At 22.4% G+C, this 22,117-nt stretch overlaps 1 protein-coding gene across 4 annotated transcripts; it reads left to right on the top strand.

Moving 5' to 3' along the window:
• Positions 1 to 8,532: 8,532 nt before the first annotated feature.
• On the top strand, positions 8,533 to 18,672 carry LOC132917486 (transferrin-like). 4 transcript variants are annotated; one of them, XM_060978245.1, is made up of 14 exons: positions 8,533 to 8,766; positions 8,850 to 8,961; positions 10,246 to 10,376; positions 12,040 to 12,182; positions 14,460 to 14,604; positions 14,669 to 14,826; positions 14,893 to 15,017; positions 15,092 to 15,493; positions 15,560 to 15,714; positions 16,496 to 16,636; positions 16,702 to 16,824; positions 16,927 to 17,048; positions 18,041 to 18,208; positions 18,324 to 18,672. In XM_060978245.1, exons 1-14 carry the CDS (start codon positions 8,700 to 8,702, stop codon positions 18,513 to 18,515), a joined length of 2,184 nt encoding a protein of 727 aa, XP_060834228.1. In that variant the 5' UTR covers positions 8,533 to 8,699; the 3' UTR covers positions 18,516 to 18,672. The 4 variants fall into 4 exon arrangements, with proteins under 4 accessions (XP_060834228.1, XP_060834230.1, XP_060834232.1 ...); XM_060978247.1 differs by having other exon boundaries at positions 18,041 to 18,213; positions 18,324 to 18,617; XM_060978249.1 differs by lacking the exon at positions 8,533 to 8,766 and adding an exon at positions 10,011 to 10,064.
• The last annotated feature ends 3,445 nt before the right edge of the window (positions 18,673 to 22,117 follow it).

The following is a 22,117-nucleotide window of genomic DNA, read 5'->3' on the forward strand; positions in this document are numbered from 1 at the left end:
TATTATAATTTAATATGATTTATCATGCATAATATTATATTTGTACAGATAACGTGTCCATCTATTATGTTACCTGTGTGAATGGCGATCGCATATTATTATATATTGTAATCAACGCATATTATTTCACGAAGGCTTGCCGAAAATCAGAATCCCGCACCTGTACTTATATAATATACAGTACATTAATTAATTTAAAAGTCATCAGCCCTAATTGAAAATTAGTTGTGCATATTTTAGTGATTTTTTTTTATATAATATATATGATTAATTGACACCCTTTCACCGCGATTTAAAATAAAAACTGTATTTTATTGCATCGTTAGATTACGCATATTAATTAATTATAGTAATTTATTATATTGTGCCTAATACAGTCGAGTTATCTAAATCGGGGTTATCAAAATTTAGTGAAAATAACGAGTTATATGAGGAAATATAATTTTAGTTTTTAATTCTGAGCAATAAATGCATTGATTTTACAATATGTTGTTTTTTTTATGTCACGTACACGATAAGTATTCGATATAATGCTTCGATTTACAACTTTGACCTAAGGTTTGAAAATTTAATACAAGATGTTTTAAACGTTTTATATCGAATTTTTAAAAAACAATATTAATTTAAAATTATTCAATTTTTTATGACTGTTTTCATTTAAAATTTTTAAGACAATGGATATTTATCCATATTATAACTAAATTTCTTCCCAAACAATTTTTGTTCTTTATTGTAATTCAAAAATGAATAACCTTAGATATTTGAAATTTGCTTGGAATTTATATATTATCATTTACTATAAATTATATTTTAAGCTTTTTTGAGCTATTTTTAGACTTACAAATTTATTTTTTCTATAAAGGTCAATAAAAAATTATTTGTTGTGTCGAATTTCTCGAAAATTGAATACAAGATCCAATATATTTTTAAATAGTTCTTACATTTGTTTAAAAATATTAAAAATTCATATCTACAATTTTTTTATACGCATTTGAAGTTGGAATATGACAAAATTCGTCAGAGTCGCAAAAAATTGCAAACTATTTTGTAATTAGAGATTCATAAAAAAATTTCTGTTTATTATTTGAATCAATTAATATGATAATGTAAAATCAAATAACAAAACATAAATACGAGGTGCAATCCTAGTATATGATCAAGGGCAAGGATATAGCTTATAAAACACAAGAATTATACTCACTAAAGAAAAGAAAAACTGTCAAAATATACAATTTAATTGTTATGTTATTGAAAAACAATAAATTATTAGGTAGAGAGAAAACCAATTTCCCTTTCCTAATAAATATACATATTATATTAATTCATGCATATTTTGAACAATATGTTTTTAATATGTAACTAAGATTTTTAATAAATTATAAAGAAAAAAATGTCTGACGATAAGAAGTTTCTTGTGTTTCTATATTATCGAACAAAACAATTATTATCAAGAGGAATATAATATACATAGTTTTTTCATAATGGCAACCCTAGTGTGGTCATATTATTTATCACAAACCCAACCGAGATAAAAATAAATAACCAAACCATAATATGAAAAAACAAGAATCAGGCAATCATATACCTTGAATATAACCTGGAAAACACACATAAACAATAATCTAAACCAAGCCTACACTAGGATGAGACTACTATACCCCCTAATTAATTATAGCTCTATACTACAGACCAAATGCTCACTTTTAATATAAACGTCAATCATAAGACCGTTAATAACATACGCATGCCCTGTATGGGCTGCTGTCTCCCAAACAAAAATGAAAAAACTTCAGACAATACAGAACAAATTCCTCAGGATAGCCCTTAAATCACCATGGTTCATGCGCAATAAACAGCTCTAAAATGACACTAGAATTGCCTACCTGGATAAATGGATCCAAGATCAATTCAAAAAATTCCACCAACAACTAAAATCAGTCGAAGAAGCCGCTCACTACAAAATCGGAAAACGAACAAAAAATCCCAGACTGAAACCTCGTCTCCCGCAGGATATCTTCCTATCACAAGAGCCAACATCAGGATCATCTGAATTTGAATCTGAACAAACGTAAACACACACTCATTACTACAAAAAAAAAATTACAGCTTATATTTATATTTATTTTATATCCTGTATATTTTCATAACATAAACATAGAATATGATACATAAGAAATTTTCAATTATATACTATCTTTTACTACTTTTACTATCTCTATATTCAAAAATAACATTTAATGTAAACCACAACTTTAAACTTTAACTTTATTTGTTAAAAAACTTGTAAAAACAAAACATTTGTTGAAACAAAAAAAATTAATAAATAAAAAAAAATTTATTTATCATTTCTCCAAAAATATAATAATAATTATAACATTATTTTAAATTATATAGAATTTTGCTCATATATTCATGATAAATAAATAAATAAATATTGCATTTAAATAATATTAAAATTAAAATATACCTGTTGTTAAACATAACGAAAATGGATAACAACCTAAAGATAATAATTTAATATTTTCATGTACAATTCATTTTTAACAGTATCGCAACAGTTCTATTTTTTAGGTGTAATTTTTTCCAACTTTAACCTATAATATATGATAGTATTCAATTTCTTACTTTCTCAAAATTTGAATTAAATGTATACGTTTTATACTATATATGTTTATCAAAATATAACGTTGAACATATTATTTACATTATTTTATATTTATATAAAAATAAAAATATTATTATTTTTGTTGTTATAACATTTATATAATACATTTATTGAAAATATGAAATAAATAATATACCTAATTAAGTTAAAAAACTGTTATTTTTTTTATTTTTTAAAGTTATTATAATCTAAACAATAGACTGCAGAAATCAAAATATACCATGCTTAAAATATATTTTCAATAATATAGTATTATTTTGTAACCAAATATTTGAGTTAAGATTAAATGACATATAATTTTAAACTGAATATTTATAATAAATTAATTTTTTACAACTGCCACAAAAAATTGTATGAACAAAATCATTCTATAACGAACATGTTCCTAATTTATTTTTTTATTACTTAGTATCGTACATTTTTAAAATTTCTATAAACTCATTTGCCATCTCCACTAAAACAAAAGTTTGTGGATTGAGTGTATTTAAATACCATTAGAGAATTTATTATATTCAAAAGTCTATAGAAATAGACAATAGTTATCCAATTTCTTTTAGCACGAAAAAGGCAATTACTGTAAATATCACATCAACTTTGAATATAAATATTAAATTTTCCTATTAAAAATTATTCGTTGTAATTTTTTTACGTATAATATTAGCATAATTTTAATTAAATGTTTATTTATTTGTTTATGAATTTAACTTAAGTTGAATAAATTACCTATAACCTCAAAGTTTACATTTACTTATAACTAACTGTGATTGCGTAGATATGTGAACTTTTAAAATATAATTTACAGTGCATATCACTATATTATATTATAACCTAATTCACAGTGTTTTTAAAATTATTATTATGAACTAAAAAGTAAATAAAAAAATAATTCTCTCTTATCCAAAATATTCTAATTCTCGAATTTATATTCTTTATGTTTATAAGTTATAACTAGTTATAACACAATACAATAAATACACATACGTAACATCATATTAAATCAAATTAACAATTAAAAATGCTCAGAAATGTACCTCTATTGCCTATACATTACGCCGCACAATATGAATGTGGTAATACAAATAATTATACAATGCGTAGAAACCAAATATTGGGAATCCCATTGTTTTCTCTCATTTTAGACAATGAAAATCTCACACAGATGTTTTCGTTAATATATATATTGATTAGAAAATGACTTTTTTAATACCTGTATATAAATATTGCATTAAATTTTAATGAATTTCAATCAAAATAATTAAATAAATAAATAAATAAAAAAATAATTGACTCGAAAAAAATATTTCAAGTGTTACGATTATTTGGTACATGCTATAAACTGTTAGATAGAATTAATGTTGAAATATTTTGAAAATAATGATATTATACAAAGTTAAAATAGTACATTTCGCGTATTTTACAATAAATAAATTATGCACAAAGTTAAATTATTCATACTTTGAACAAATAAAAACAGTGTGGTGTAAAATCTTCAATACCTACCATACTTACTCATTTGAATGATGAGTATACATTTGTTTAGCTATGAATAGACAATTCAAATAAATTGGTTCAAAACCCGAAATAATACAATTCTTGATGTATATTTCTTATTACTTTTACAAACTATCGTTATATGTGTACTGTTATAACATTATAATTTAAATACAATATACAACATGCATTTTTTTAAACCGGTGAAATCGCCTCTGCAGTAATAAAGATTTTAAGTTTATTTTATCATTAATTAGTTCATTGTAATACAAAATATACAAAATATACAGAAAAAAAAATGTTTAACTAAAGAAACGTATGAATCAGATATATTTCTGCGGATATATTGTGACGTCCATGAATTTGACCCACCGACTTTGGCGTAGCGATTCAAAATCTTCACCAATAGTTTATGAATTCATTTTTAGAATTTGCGAGAAATCTAACACCAAACCTACTTCCATAATTCGTTATACGAATAAAAAATTTGGTATTTGCAATTATTTGGCGAATATTATAAGTTATTATGCAAAAATAAAATCATTTTTACACTTTTTTAGTTTTTTTTAGATTATTTTACATTTAAACTTTTTAACAGTATTTTAAAGATTTTTAAAAGATTAATAATTTTTCCATTTTTTTATGTTTTTTGTATTTTTTAGTTTTTATTTTATGTTCAAAATAACTTATATATCTGCAAAATAATTGTAAAAACAAAATTTTGAAATTTGGCCAAAAAATTCTGGCAAATCATGACGCATCTTTTGATATATATTTCGACATTTTATAGTGACATGGGTGAGTTACGTGAATTTGGCCCTCCCATTTTTATTTTGTTTGTAGCTCATAAACGTCTAACTCACAAATTCTAAAAGTGAACTCGCAAATTCTCGCAACTAATTCGTAAACTATATTGGTGAAAATTTTGAGTCGCTACTCCAAAGTGGGTGGGCCAACTTCACAGACGTAAAAAAATGTAAGGTTTTTAGATTTCGTGGTGATTTGAATTTACAATTGAATGTCCAGCTATTTAGCAAACACGTTATATTGCCTTTATTTAAGAAATATATTAATGAGTGGATGTGGCGTTGTTATTACGTGAACAAAATTATACCATATTATTATCTATGTTATCATTCTCATTTTATATGCTTTTTTCATTTCTTATTATTATTTTAATTTTGTCTCCGAATAAATATTAATTCTAATTTTTTTTTTTATTATACAACATTAATTTTAGAAATTTGTTTGTCACGTAGATCTCTGAACCTTCAAATGAGTTTGAGTTGATAAAGCACACTGATCTCAAAATATTTTAAGTAATAATAAAGTAAAGAATAAAAATACATATTATTATTATGATACTAAACTTATATAAAAATTTTTTATATTCTAAATTATAATTTAATATAAGCCCAATGGTGAATTTTAATATATATTATAGGGAATAAAACATTTATAATCTACAAGATAAATAATTTAGTTGCGCACATTCAAATGAAACCCCCTCCTTTAGATCTTCGCTCAGAACCCGTACCTGGTATTATTGAATACCACTAAGTATATTAACCAACATATTTAAAAAAATAAGATTATATCGTTATACAAAACTTTTTGAAAATTATATAGATAATAATATATATATACACACACAACAATTCATATGGAATAAATTTGTTATCTAACCTTGACATCTATTAACGATTTAAATTTTTTTGTTGGCTTATACATAAAAATAATAATAAAGTTGATCTCCCTGAAAATAATACAAAAGTAATATTTTTTTCCTTTAATAGTAACCATATGACCGTATGGTCTATCTCTTTTTTAAAGTATTTAACAATTTTAAAGTTATGTCATGTGTATCTATTTTAATTTATTAATATCGTTTAATGACTAAAAATAATAAGTTTTATTAAAATAAAATAAAATTTTAAATTAGCAACATCTGATTATAAATTTTCAATATTCTATGTAAATTATTATTTGAATTTCCAATAAAATACTTATATTTACAACAATCTACATGCTTAATACTATATAAATTAAATGTATTTTGTTATATTTAATAAGATAAATAATAATGTAACTAGATTTTTACAAAAAAAAAAAAAAAAAAAAATAGTAAGAACTATTTACAAATAATCAATCTTTATATTAAACGTTCAATTTGAAGATTTAATAATAATTTTCAAGTAAAATTCAATATTGAAATAATATAGGTAACAATATTATAACAATGATATCCAATCAAAAAATTTTATAATTATTACCTACGAAAATTGTTCTTAATATTATATGGTTTTATAAAAATTATAAAAGTATTGAAAACTTTCATATATATTTTCAATAAATAATAACTATAATTAAAATAAATTTATTTATTTTTAATTTTGAATAATATGTATAGCATGGATGTACTATACTACTATATCATAAAATCATATATTTATTCTTATTTTAATCTCATAAACTGGTTTTAACTTAATGTTGTTTATAATAATATCTCAGAATTTTCATTATACTAAACTAAGTAATTCTTTACTTGCATATTGCAATGGTTGTTACTTATTATATTATAATATTTCATTTTTTTTATACTTTAAATTAATTGAATATTAAACTTCGAAAAAAAAAACCCAAATTATAATAGTCCTTCTATGATAGTATATTATTATACTATACCTATTGCCTGCATACCATAATTTTATTGCATTTAAGTTATTTTGCTTCAAAAATGTTTGTTTTTACTTACGTAATTTAATGTGTTATTTAAGTTATTATTACATTTTACACGATTCTATTATACCAGATTACCAGAAGTAATCACACAAAAAAGTAATAATACATATCTAATACTTTTGTTCTCTTTACTACCAACATAATATTATAGAAACCCTAATTATTTTAATTTGTTAAATATTTATACGTGTAGTAGAAACGTGCTAACATAATTGCAATTATGTGAATAATTTATATATATATATAATATAATGACAAGGTCATATTAAAAATCTTTAATACACGAATATAATATTAATAAAATATTTTTACAAAATTGGTTTTACTAATAACATAAAATATACATATATTTCAAATGTGATTAATAAAAAGATTAATTACAAGAAACTCATTTAAAACCTATGTTAATTATAATTTTCAGATCGCAACAATATTATAACTATTTATGACTTATTGTTATAGGTAACTTTATTTTAAGCAAATCTTATTTTATGTAAGTAGCTACCCATTATGAAGTTTCAAAAAAATATGTTCATTTATTATAATTTATAGTATACCTACTTATATCTTAAACAAATCAATAAAATAAAATAACCAATAATAAAGAATAAAAAAATGTGTAATTTTTTTTTTTATATTTCATCGATTTAAAATCAATATAATATTTAAAAAAAATGTTATGATTCGTTTTATAAATTTTTGAGGATACGTGATTCTTTAATATGAATGCGTATGCGAAACAAAATATTTTTAAAGTTTGAAACATTACGACATTTATTAGTAGTATGTCAATGATTATGTGAAATAAAACTAAAGTCAAAATTGTAAACTGATATTTCAGAGATTAGATAATATACAGGCATAATTTCTATAGATAGTTATGACATATACAGGTATTTAAAATAAACATGCCTAAAGCAAAATTATTATATATATGTGAAATTTATATTCTAAAAAATATTATACATTTTTGTATACGTTTGTAAATTGTGCGTGTTTATGACATATAATCTAAACAAAATCTATAACCAATCATAGAATATTTTATAAATATATTTAAAAAATGTATAACAAACCATTTTACTAATGGTGAAGGTGAAACACATTTTTTAAATGTTTTATTAAGTGCATATTTAATTTATTTTGTTTTCAAATCATTTACATAATATTTTCTTAAATAACATAATATGAATATATGACATGACCTATCACCTACCTGTGAGTTATAAATAATTTTAAACAATAAAATAAAACCGATTAAAAAACGATTTGAATAATAATTACAAAATATCGTAGATAATACATATTAATAATTTATATTCTATGCCTAAAATTGCAAAAATACTCATAATGTTACCATGAATCATGAACAACAGTTCAAATACGTTAGTATAATTATTCGTGTTGTCCAACCCATTGTCCATTATGTAGGTACTATCCCATATTATACAGACAGCAGCTGATATTGCTTACCAAGGCAAACGAGAAACCAAATAAATTCAACCAACTGTATACTGTTCATGCGCAATGTTACACTAAACATATGGATATTATAAATATACTAGTTATGACTTAGTTATACGCCCGGCTTTTATCTAATCTTAATATTTTATTTAGTAACGTGTTAACCATAAACACAGACACACCATTGATACATAATATATATTTATATATTATAATGTCAATGGTACGTATATATTTATAAATATTGGCATTAGTAGCTTATTATTAAAATGTGATTAACAGCAGTGAAAACATTTTTAAATATTTATTAGGTGTATTTTTATTTTCTAATTAAACAATGAATATTGTTTTGAGTTTACTGTGGATATTTATTTTTTTAGTTCTTACTAATGCTAATGTGAAATGTAAGTTTTATAAATTTAAAAATATTGGTTTTTTTTTCTAAGACAAATAATTATTTAACTTTTCAAAATGTAAATGATTCTAGACAAAATTTGTGTAGTTATGAGTAACAGGGGTAATGACAAAACACGAGATCATTGTCCTCCTTTAAGTGTAGATAAATCTAGTCAAGTCGAATGTGTTTTCGCAACTGATAAGTAAGTACCATTAAAATTATATAGATTATACAAAATAATATACATTTTAATGAATGACTTTTTGATAGAAACTAAAAGTTATGATTGCTTTTAAATCAACAATTCGTAAAAAAATCATAATACATGTGTCATTGCAATGACTATTAATTTAAAGGTGAATTTTTATTTCTCATTAAGTTAAATAAGTTTGATCATTGACATTTTTTATGAGAACTAACATTTAATTTAGGTTGGTATTTACTATTTCAGGTTGTACTGATAAAAATAATTTAATAATTTTTAAATATACTTTTAAATTTTAAGTCACGCTAAACTTTTTGCATAAATGACCGATATTCACACATAATATACTTTCTAGTATAAATAATGAGTGAATTATAGAAAAATATCAACCAAATGAATCGATTTAGCAACAAAAATCAATACAAGGCCAATTATCGGGGCAAATTTAAATATCGGCAAGCCTATGCCAAGTAATATTCATATATTTTCTTTTTATTATATACATATACAAATAAATGTTTACATTTTATTCGTAGTTTGGTGGAAAAAATTGTTTTTTTTTTAATTATCAATTATATATTAGACTATTAGAGGTTGACCGTTGCTGACAATTCCAGTTTGCTACAACAGAATGTATAGTATAACAAAACTGGGCAAATTAACTAATGATTTTAACTCATTAAGTTAAGTTAAATTTAAAGTTAAAAATTAATTTTCTTTAACTTGTAAAAACTTACAAATTAAATAGAAAAAAAAGTAATTGAAATTGGTAAAAAATCTTTTTCTTTAAAAGTTTAAAATAAAATTTAAAACTATACTTTTTTTATAACTTGACAAATAACAAAATAATATAACATAAGTTCTACTATTTAAAAAAAATATGTTTTTATTAAAATTAATAACTACAAGTACTTTCATAATTTAATACTAGTTATTGATAAATGTTACAAAAGACTTCTACAAAAAAAATTCAGTGGGTGCCTATTAGAACACATTTAACATTATAATAATTTATAAATAATATTTGATATTTCCGATTATTACAGAACTAAGTATATTTTAAATTCATGACGTTTATATCAAGAAAATATTAACTTAAGGTAATAACAAAATTAATTATCTTATAAATTACTGCATATCACGGAAAAACATTTTAAGTTAAAAGTTATTTATTTATTAAAAAAAAAAACTCGTCATCTAACTTTGGTAAAAGTAACTTAACTTTAACTTTTTAATTCGTTAATTCTCGGCCTTATAATACAGTAAAATAATAATTTATAGATTGCATTGTCTAAGAAAAATTCTTAATGGAGAAGCAGATTTTGGAGTGTTTCAAGCAGAAGAAATATCATATGCAACTCAGTGGAACGACTATTTAAGCATTACGAATGAAATTCGTTTATTTGAAAATGGTACATTATTATTCATTATTTATATTTATATAATTAATTTGATTTATAAAATATATACGATATTTATATGTTTGACAACCAACACTAAAATATCTATTTAATGACAAAAATGTATGTAGGTAATAAGAATTCCAGAATTATGAAGATAAGTATTCAAAACTTTTAACCATTCGAATAATTAAATAAAATATACTTGAAACACGTAATTGAATAATTTTCTAAAAAAAAATATTTTAATAGGTAATCAAAAAATATTCAAAAAATTAAATCACATACTTAAATTATTTTATAAAATAAGACAAAACCATCGGTTTAATTCTTATAATGCACGCAAATACGCAATATTTTAGGTTTATGATAGACACAATTTGTTTAATATTCCTATTAACGTCGTATTATATCATGACTATACGCATCAATAGATTATATACGTACTAGTTGATTTTTAACTTCAAAGAAATTTAGTGATAAAGGAAAGACTTCAAAAAATGTATCAAATATTTTATGAATTATAGTGTTTGGTAATATCGTCATCGTGTTAGGTATGCGTTCAACAATGAAATTATTCTATTTGTTAGGTGGTACCTAGGTAATTTTTGTTTAATTATAAATATTAATAAACGTTATGACGATGTTTCAAATTTTTACAAACAATATTTTTAATTATAAAAACTAAAATTGTTATTTTTTGTTTAAATATGTAATTTGTCTCAAGATTTGGACTTGAATGTCTATAAAAAATTGTGCATATGTATTTTGAGAATTTTAATATTTATAAAGTATATTTCATAACGAGCCTTTTATTAAATGTTTAAAACAACTATTAAAATTTAATTAGTAATATCAAGAATTTAACAATTTTTTTTAAATGTAATCTACCATAAAAAAAAATGATTATCATTTCCATATAATATTCTGTGTATTATCGATATTTTTAAATTATTATAAGAACTCAAGCTTTTTAAGTTTTAACCAAGTATAAACATCTTCAATAATATTTATGTCAAAATTATTTTTTAACAACAAAATTTTTTACACATTTTTGTGATATTGAAGAATTTTTTCTTTAGAGTTTTTAGAAAAAGAAAAATCACATTTGTATTTTATGTTTTATTAATATATTAAAACCAATATTTACATTCATGATTAATTTTTTCATTTGGAATTTAAAAAGTAAATTATTAGAATTTTGTCCATGATAACGTATTTATTATCTAATATCTAAAATAAAGAAATAATATATAAAATATAAATAACATTTTTTTTTATTATTTAAGCTTTATTTGGTAATTAATTTCGACAGTCATAATATTGTATTAAAAATTATTTGGAAAATATAAGCTATATACAAAAAGAAAAAAATAATATAGTTTGTATAATTGAAATAAGATAATATGAGATATAAAATACTTTATATGATGGGATAAGAAAATGATTTTTTGAACGTTGAAGGAGAGTGTGAAGCTTAAGGAACAATAAAACATAAAATAAATCACATGTTTTATTATATTCTTAAAATATACTTAAATTCTAAAAGTTATAATTTTAAATATTAATAATAGTCAACATAAAATATGAACTTAAACGAATGAAAATTATTTATACAATAACATTATACATATTAATATAATATTTAAATGTAAATTGTATATTCTTTTTTTAGAAAAATTTGATTATAACATGGTAGTGTTAATCAATGAAGATGCTGGCATTAAGAACTTAAACGATTTAAAAGGTAAGCGTTTGTGTCATCCAGGATTTTATAAAGGAGAACCAGGAAATGGTTGGTCTAATTTAATATCACAAGTAAGTTAATTAATAAATTAAACCTATAAATAAGTATTATAAAATATTATTTTATAAGAATATATTTTGAATCAAATAAAAAAAATGTATATATGTCGCATCTACTTAGTGTAATCGTATTTTTCATGAAATGGATATCCATTTCATGAACTACAATCATATCGTGTAAGTCAAATTTTAGTTCATGAAATGGACATATATTTTATCCATTTCATGAAATGGAAACTCGTGTTTTACACTTTGTGTAATATTTTAAATTAATTACATCAATAGGTAACTTTTTGTGAAACCGAAATAATAACATTGATACGATAACACGAATCTAGTATCTTTAAATTGTAGACATTAAGATACTAAATAGGTATTGTAGAACTTACTACACTACTAATATGTTATCGACAGAGCCGATTAGAGAGATTGGGGGGGGGGGGCTAGGGGGCTAATATAAAATGGAATTTGATTCATTTTCTGAATTTTCTGAAAAATTAAATGCTTACTACGTAGATAAACCTGGGAAAAAACCACCTACTAAAAATGAGGTTCAATTAATAATTGAAGAAATCTTAGCAGACAAAATAAAAATGTAAGTAATTGTTAAAATATTTCATATTTCTAGGGGACAAGGTTTTTTAAGTTTTAAGTTTAATTTTAAGTTATTTATATTGTAATATATCTTTATTTTACTCGATTTCGTAAAAAAATAAATTTCATACGCTCATAAATTTTTTCTTATATTGACGCTTGAATTTTTTTTTTACAATAACTCAAAATAAAACTTATGGATACCTTGTATTGGGTTTTTTAACCTTAGGTATAAATCGTAAAAATTTTACGAATTTTCAACCAAAAAATTCCTTGCAAATTTTCACAATTTTGATATATTTTGTAAAATTTGAACTTTAAATGCTTATAAACAAAAATTGTGACTAAGGATTTTTGATTTTTTTTTACTACGATTAGAACAACTTATAATAAACCTTGTATTAAATTTTAAAGATTTTTTTGGTATCCAATTTTTTTTTATAGTCATCTCAAAAAAAAAAAAACTTAGAAAAATCAAAAATTTCAATTGTTTATAAATAGCTTAAAAATTTCAAAATATTTTAAAAATTTAATCTTAAATAGATAACACTAATATAAACATTTGGTGAAAATTTTAAGTATTTACAATGGTTCGTTTTTGAGTTACAGCAAAATAAAAAATCGATCTTCAGTCAAAAACTAATTATACGTAAAAATTTCCATTTTTCCGTCACTTTTTAAGGGTTTTTCCTAACACTTTTGAAAACAACTGGAAATATTTTACTTTTGACCCTCCAAAGTACCAACTAGATGAATTTTCCTTTTCAAAGAGGGGCTGAAAAGTCAAAAATCAAAGCACTATTTCTACTCAAAATCGTGATGACAGTTCAATAAAAAAACATACTTCATTGTAAAATCAATACATTCTTCACTTCGTTCAGGATTTAAAATCATGAATAAATAAAATAGATTAAAAATTAAACTTAATTTAAACTGATTGTATTTTTTCATAACACGAAAAGTTATTATTTCGATTTCACGAAAAATTACCTATTGATGTAATTAATTTAAAATGTTACTCAACGTGTAAAATAAGAGTTTACATTTCATGAAATGGATAAAATATAAGTCCATTTCATGAACTAAAATTTGACTTACACGATATGATCGTAGTTCATGAAATGGATATCAATTTCATGAAAAATACGATTGCACTAAGTGGATGCGGCATATCACATAATTATACAACTGAATAAATATAAGAATTAGTAACTTATATAGTATATTATACAAATTATATTATGATATTTTTATAATTTCATATTAATAATAATAAATAAAAATATAAACAGTTAAAAAACTACAGGGTATTTAAAATATATATATATATCAATATATCATACTATTATATTTAATCTAAATCACTTTCAGATTGTATACATCAATAGACAATAGTTAATAACAACTAATATATATATTTTATCAAATCAAAACTAGTTTTACATACCATAGCTTAATAAATCAATAAAGTATTTTTATTATAAGCATTATATAAATACAATATACAAATCATTATTAATTATATTAAGTTTTAATAAAAATAAAATATTATAAATGGATTATCTGAAATTACAAAAATTAAAATAAGTTGGTTACTTATTTTTAATTTGGAGCTTAATAACCGTATTTGATTACTTCAAATATTTAAAATTATATAATACTTGATTATATATTACACATTAATATTCATTCTAGTATTTTGAACGAATTATTGTTCCACAAAAATGCGATCCACAATTAAGCCTAATAGAAAATCAATTAAAATCACTTTCTCAATTTTTTGACGAGTCTTGCAAACCAGGTCAATGGGATCCAGATCCTGATATGGATAATATACTAAGTAGGTAATTATAAATTTTATTATTCCATATATGATGGGTTTAATTTTAAATGTACTTGAACAGAAGAAAAATATCCAAATTTATGCGCAAATTGTAAGAACCCGTCAAAATGCAACATTAATGATCAATTTTGGGGTAGACAGGGAGCATTACAATGTTTAAGTGATTGTTTTGGAGATATTAGTTGGGCCAGACTATCCGACGTTAGAATACATTTTAAAGTAATTATATGTGATTGTAATAATTATACGTTGAAAACTACATGCATGCATTTATTTACATTAAAGGGTGACAGTACAAATGCTTGCAGTAAAATAAGTTTTCTATGTCCTGATGGAACTTTACAATCAATGGAAACTCCTAATCCATGCATTTGGGTATCTCGACCTTGGCCGGCCGTGATTACAAGAAAGTAAATATAAATACGATGTATGAAACAACAAACAATCTTTGCATTCATAAAAACAATTATATAATTATTTCTAGTTCAACATCATTAAATATACAAAGAATGATTAACTACGTAAACACAGCTAAAGAATTAAAAAACGCAACATCATGGCAGTGGGCTTTAAACAATTTACTTCTATACTATTCTGAACCTATTTCATCTAATATCATTAGAAGTCCAAAAGAATACATTTTTTCAGCTCCTGGTTATATAAAAGCTGAAGAAAAAGGACGGTTGTGCAAAGATCGTGGATATTCTATGTGTATTGAAACAATAACAGCCTTAAAAAAATGTCAAGCCCTCTCGGATATATCAATAAGTTATGGTATACAGCCAAAATTGAATTGCATACTTTTTCCAAATTGTGGAAAAAAGTTAAAAGATGGAGAAGTAGATATGATGGTATTAGATGCTGATAAAATTGCTTTTTTTAAGAGGTACAAATATACAAAATGTTATTAAAACTCAAAATTTAAAACTAAAATGAATTAATCAAATTGTAGAAACTATGGTATATCAAAACCAATACTTTATGCAACTTCACTTTATCACCATTTATATAGAAAAATGAGCGCAGTTATGTTGACAAAAAATGTAGCCGGGGATCTTCAACAGCTAAAAGGCAAAAAAGCCTGCTTTCCTTCTTATGATGGTTATGGTAAAACAAAAAATCATATAATTCAAACAATATTTTTTTTTTAAATTACACAAATTATACATAATTTTCTTAGTAAATTTTTGTGATATCAAAAATATTTTCTATATTTTGAAATAATTATAACTCTATACAGTTTTACTTTTAATTTATTTAATAATAACTGTATAGCTAGGATAGTATAAATTAAAATAACAAATAATTCAAAATATATTTTACATTAATATATTAATAAAAATAAAGCTAAGCAAATTAAACACGATAGAGATTGTTATATTTTTAATCATTGAGCATGATTATTGTTACAAACTAGTTTTTTTTGTATTAAAATTGTTTTAACTTTCACATTAATAATACATAGTCACTTAATACTTAAAGCCAAATTATTGAAAAATAAATTACATTGCATTTTAATGAGCATATTTATCGATATTCGACATTAATAATTTTTAATAAATTATAGATGTCATCAATCTACCGTAGTTTTTTTTTCATCAGTACTTGTTCTCATTCAATAAAAATTAAATGCTAGTTAATAAAAAAAAAAAACTTATTATTCAGCATTCAAACATTACACAATACAATTGCGATTAGTTAAAATTATTCTACTTCTGATTATGAAATGAAAATCACTATAAACAATATTATCATTTTTTTTTTAAGTTATAAATACTTCTAACTATATAAAAAGCGTTTTTCATAATTACAATAATTTATCAACAAATTTAATGTAGCTAGTTAAATATTAATATTTTTTTACATGAATAATAATTTTAATTTTTAGTTTGGAATTCATTTTTAATCACACTTAAACTAGAAAATATTGAATTATTTCCAAATAATAATACAATAAAAAACTTTTTCAAAGAAAGTTGTGCAATATTAAGTTCAAATCAAAACGTAATAGCAGAATGTGATTTTGATGGTTAAGTATAAATGCAATACATTAATCTACTAGTAGTAAGTAAAAAAATAACTTTTAATTTTTAGATGTCTTACCTGAAGATAGTAATAAAAACGGAATGTGGATTGAAACTCAAACACTTAGATGTATTATTGAAGGAGGTGGAGATGTAGCATTTATCAATACTCTTCATATAAATCAATATTTAGGTAAATATAAAGATTTTAAATATTTTAATAAGATAATTTGATTATATTTATATTTAATACATAACTTTACTACTTAAATAATATTATTATACTTATTTTTAGATATTTTAAGATCACCATTAAACTTACCAAACAACTTTGACGTACATAATTTTTCAACTGTTTGCAATCGAAAAAATCGTATTTCAGTTGATTGTCCATTGTCATGGTCTTACTTTGGACATGTAAGTTTGTATAGGTTAAACATTTATAAGCAATTTATAAGTATCATAATTATTAACTTAAAAAATATAAAATATTGCCTTTATTAAAATAAAGTAAAAGATTAAAAATTTAACTTAATATTTTTACAAGACATTTTTATTATCGTATATTATAGAAGCCCATAAGTTTTAAATAACGGTGATTCGCTTCTCTATATAGTTTTAACAAAAACCATTAATCGCGATTGTACAACTACGAAAACTTAAGTTTTTTTTGATAATGAAGAATAACTACTAACTAACTTGTATTTTTAATATCTGATTATTTTTTAATTTGCATAAAATAATTTTTCGTTTTAATTTACTTTTTTGGTATTTGGTTTTGTTATTTCCCCACCCCCGATAAATTGCCTACGAGCGACCATAGTACAACTAACTACTGCAAATGGTAAGAAGTAAAATCTTTAAATCTTTATTATGTAGTTGATACTTGATACTATATAAATCAGCCAAATCAGGGGTATCCAACTATTTATAAAAACTGGTATGTTTGTACTGGTTTTACTGTTCGTAGAAGTTGTTGTGAGCTGCATAAATTGTAATAATAATACATTAAAATTTAATACACAATTAATTGATGGTTTTGAAATTTAAATGAGGGCCCATTAATATCTACTGCGGGATATATAATAATGTTAAGCATAGATATTTATTTACATTTAATACTTTAAATAATTTGTGAGTATGTAATTTTATTTATTCATTATGATAATTTATCATTGATAAATATGCATTATATTAATTTCCTAAGTATAATATAATTCTTAGTTATATTAGGAATATAATATAAATTTAAAAATCGTTGTATATACATACTTTTATTATTTGCATACCTTTACCTAGCTAGATTTCAAATTAAAAGATCGAATGCCTTTACCTACATAATTTTACTTAAATTTAATTAGAATATAATATAAGATACAGACCAAATTTAATATATTTTATATTTATAGATATTAGCAAAACCAAATATATCTTCAATTTCAAAAAATGAAATGACCTCATTATTAATAAACATGGATATGACTTTTGGACGAAGATCCAAGTTAAACAATAATTTATTACCACCAGTTTTCTCTATGTATGGACCATTTGATGATTTTGCTGATCCTATGTTTCCGGTTAAGTAAATAATCTAAATATATAACTGTAAAATATCAGTGTATTTTTGATATATATTATGTATAATCATTTATCATTTTATCAATAATAAAAATATATTTGTATCACATACAGGCAGATACAGAGAAATTGGAAACCATTAAACAATTAAAGGAACACCAAACGCCAATAGCACCGCAGTATGAATCTTATATTCATATTTTAAATGATCTTAAACCTACTGTAAATTCTAGCGTCTTGATAATGCCATTTTCTTTATTACAATTACTTATAATTTTTAAATTATTATTTAAATATTGTATATAAATAGGCACTTATTATCAAAATAAATAAGTACCCTATTTTTTTTTTAAATTGTGATCCATATATTGTAATTATTTAAATTACATACTTATTAATAATATATTATATACATTGATAAATATATTCGAATATAGAAAATTAAATAAAAATATTAAGTCTATATCACTCTATGAAAAATTTGTTAGTTTTTTTACTATTATTTCTGAGCTAAGTGTAAATTTACTTTTGTAGCTTTGTAAAAATACCGAATGTAGGTCCTATAACAATTCAAATCTTGAATATAGAAACTAAACTATCGCCTAATATACTTAAAGATGAAAGTTATAAACTTAAGTAATATATTAAATAATCTTAGATCAATAAATAATAAAATAAATCACCATAGTTCCATATAAACCTTATGTTTATTTCGATTTGTTTTAATTTAAACAATTTATCTATAATTAAAAAAAATTTAATTATTTAACTTTTGAACTAAATTTTAATAATACCTATGTAGAATATTCCGTATAATATTAGTATTTACTATCATATACATATACTGTATAAATTATTAGTTAGTTATGTTCAATGTTCTGTTGAATGGAAATGTTTTGCACTATACAATTTAATGAATATTCTGTCAGCCTACTTATAGATCACTAATCACTATAGATAATTTATATAGGAAATATATATTATTTTTATAATAAACATAAAGATTGATGAACAAACGCATTTACTAAAAACGTAAAAACTGGTAAGACTGTCAAACAATGTAACCTCATTATATATAGGTTTAGACAGTAAGCGCATACATTTCAATGACATTTCATCACAGCTATTTCTTACATATTATTTATTTATACCTACATAAAAATGATGTAAGAATTTGGTAATATTTCATTCTTATTAAACGAGTATACTTAAACCTTGTATACTGTATAGTATCCTGTTCCATGAGTATACTACTCATATAATAACATTGATTTTAGTATTTATAGTATACATACTGACATACTGTAGGTATACAAAATGCCTTTATTTTCGAAATTACGCAAATAATATAAAATAAAAAAATTTTACTTGATACTATCTCTCTCCATGTCATATCAGGATAAAGTTGATACAAAAAAATGCCTTTTATAGCTCTAGCGCATAATTCATTTTAACAGTCGATTACGATCGTTAATAATTATTATTCATTTTAAAGGTTAGATAATTGGAATTACTTTATAAGTAGATATTATAAATTGACATTTGTAAAATATATCTACGAGTATACCTATGTATACCTACATTTAAGTATTGTATTATTTGTATTTGTGGTACAAGTTTAATTAAAATATGAGATATTTAAATAGAAAATATACTATAGGTATATTGTATATAGGTTAATTCCTATGTGCATTTTAGCATTTAGAGAATGCTAAATATACATATGTGTACTGTTTGAGTATATTATATTAAGTACATTGTGTGTATGTATTTATTTAATACACGATCATTAAAATGAATAAAGTAATGGTATAACATAAGTATTAGGTGATTATACATTTATACTTATGAATTATTTGTATTGATATTATTGCCAATAATATTATATACGTAGACTTCAGAGGGGTCTGAGGACTGAGGTACAATATTAGGAATACCTATTTCAATATTTATATCAATTACTGAATCGCCCAACTATATGATTTATTATTGCCATCATTATATTATTTTCATCACTCATCAGTGATCCAAATGAGGTTGATACAATAATACGGAAGGATGACATCCCTCTACTTTTTTAAACTTCATTTTTCATCCCTCTACTTATTTTGTGAAGAATAACGCATCTTTAGCTTATTGTCTAATGACTAATATTTCGAAAAAATTTCATAAATATATAATAAATTATAAATGTATATTTTTGATCAAATGAACTATTTGAAACAATAAAATAATAGTAATATTTAAAAGATTTTCTAAATAAAATATAATAGTACTAGTATACTGTATTAGCTTGTTATGTAAATAAAAATATAAATTGAGTATATTTAAATCTAAAATTGTAACCCAAAACCCAATCAATTTCTGGGTTGTCAAAAACTACCTAGCCTTAGTAATATAAATTATTTGATTTAGACTATTAAGATCATTAACATTATTATACAATCTTGAATCGTTATGAGCAAAGCTATTATTTATTTATTAATGTTTAGGTTAGGTTTAGGTAGAGATCAAATGTTTTTTTACAAAATGTATAATTTTTATTTCGTATTTTTTTAGCCATTTTGTATTAATTATTAATTATATTTGATGTAGACAATCTTTTAGCTACCTACTATATTTATTTAAAATTAAAATTATAATTATAATTTATGAAAAAAAAAATATTATTATATTTTATATTTTATTAAAAAAAATAATTTCATATTAAATAATAGATTATATTATTAAATAGTTAACTTTAAAAAATAAAATGGGGGTAAGATTTCTACATCAAATATATATATCGGGGGGGGATGTCCATTTACCGATGAAATGAGGAAATCTGAATTGTTAGACATCCCTCCACTAACTACTTATCTTTTACTTAGCCATTTCGACCACTAATTATCATTATTAAAATTAAAGAATACTGAGAGCCGTCTCTGCAACTAAACTGGTGCTAAATTTACATTTTTGCCATGACGAGGTAGTATTAATTGTTTATTACCTTTGGTAATTCTTCATCATCTGAACGCTTTATACTAATTTGCCTTTCTGTTAATAATAATATTATACATTTATATACTTTTATCAATTATTACTTACCTATACATATTATTATTTTTTTACCTATTTACCTATTAAGTTCATAATATTTTAAATGTGTATGTTATATTGTTTAAAAAATATATAAATATTTTTTAAATTAAATAGGTATTATTTAACTTTTTTTAAACTACCATGAACTTGAATATCTATTTATAAGTTAGATAAGTAATTTATAAATAGGTATATAGTAAGAGCATATTGTGTGCAAATTGCACAAAACAAGATATAGACGTTATAAGTTGTGACTGTTGTGAGTTTGTGACTATAGATTTATTCTATACTTATCACTTATCAGGAGTAACCGCACGTTTGCATGATCATGAGTCATGACTAATAGTTATTAGTTATGCACTTATACCCGTGCGGCCGTGCGTGCATTATAATTTACAAGTATCTATGGATGACGTATAGACCGAATAGTTAATAAATATTAATTATTATTACCTATGTACTTTTACCTATATACCTGCGGCTGTTCGATTTTGTTCACTAATTGACATATAATGATATTCATCTATTTATAACTGCAATTTTCTTAAGAAAATCTGGTTGTTTAAATAAAATGTACCTAAGTAAATACATTGAATACCTATTTGAATATATGTGCCTAAATCGGCTAAATCTATTGTTGAATTTAAAAACAAAAATGTTGTGATAATAATAGTACATAATATAACTCGAATTTGATAATAACTCAAATTGTTTGAACCACATTAATATTTATCAGTATCAAAATAGACGCGAAAAAACAATTTTTTTTTTAATTTTAGGTACATCAATTATTGAAATTTTATATTTTTATATATAAATATTTTTTT

This window comes from Rhopalosiphum padi, chromosome 1, assembly GCF_020882245.1.
Source record: "Rhopalosiphum padi isolate XX-2018 chromosome 1, ASM2088224v1, whole genome shotgun sequence".
Lineage (NCBI taxonomy): Eukaryota > Metazoa > Arthropoda > Insecta > Hemiptera > Aphididae > Rhopalosiphum > Rhopalosiphum padi.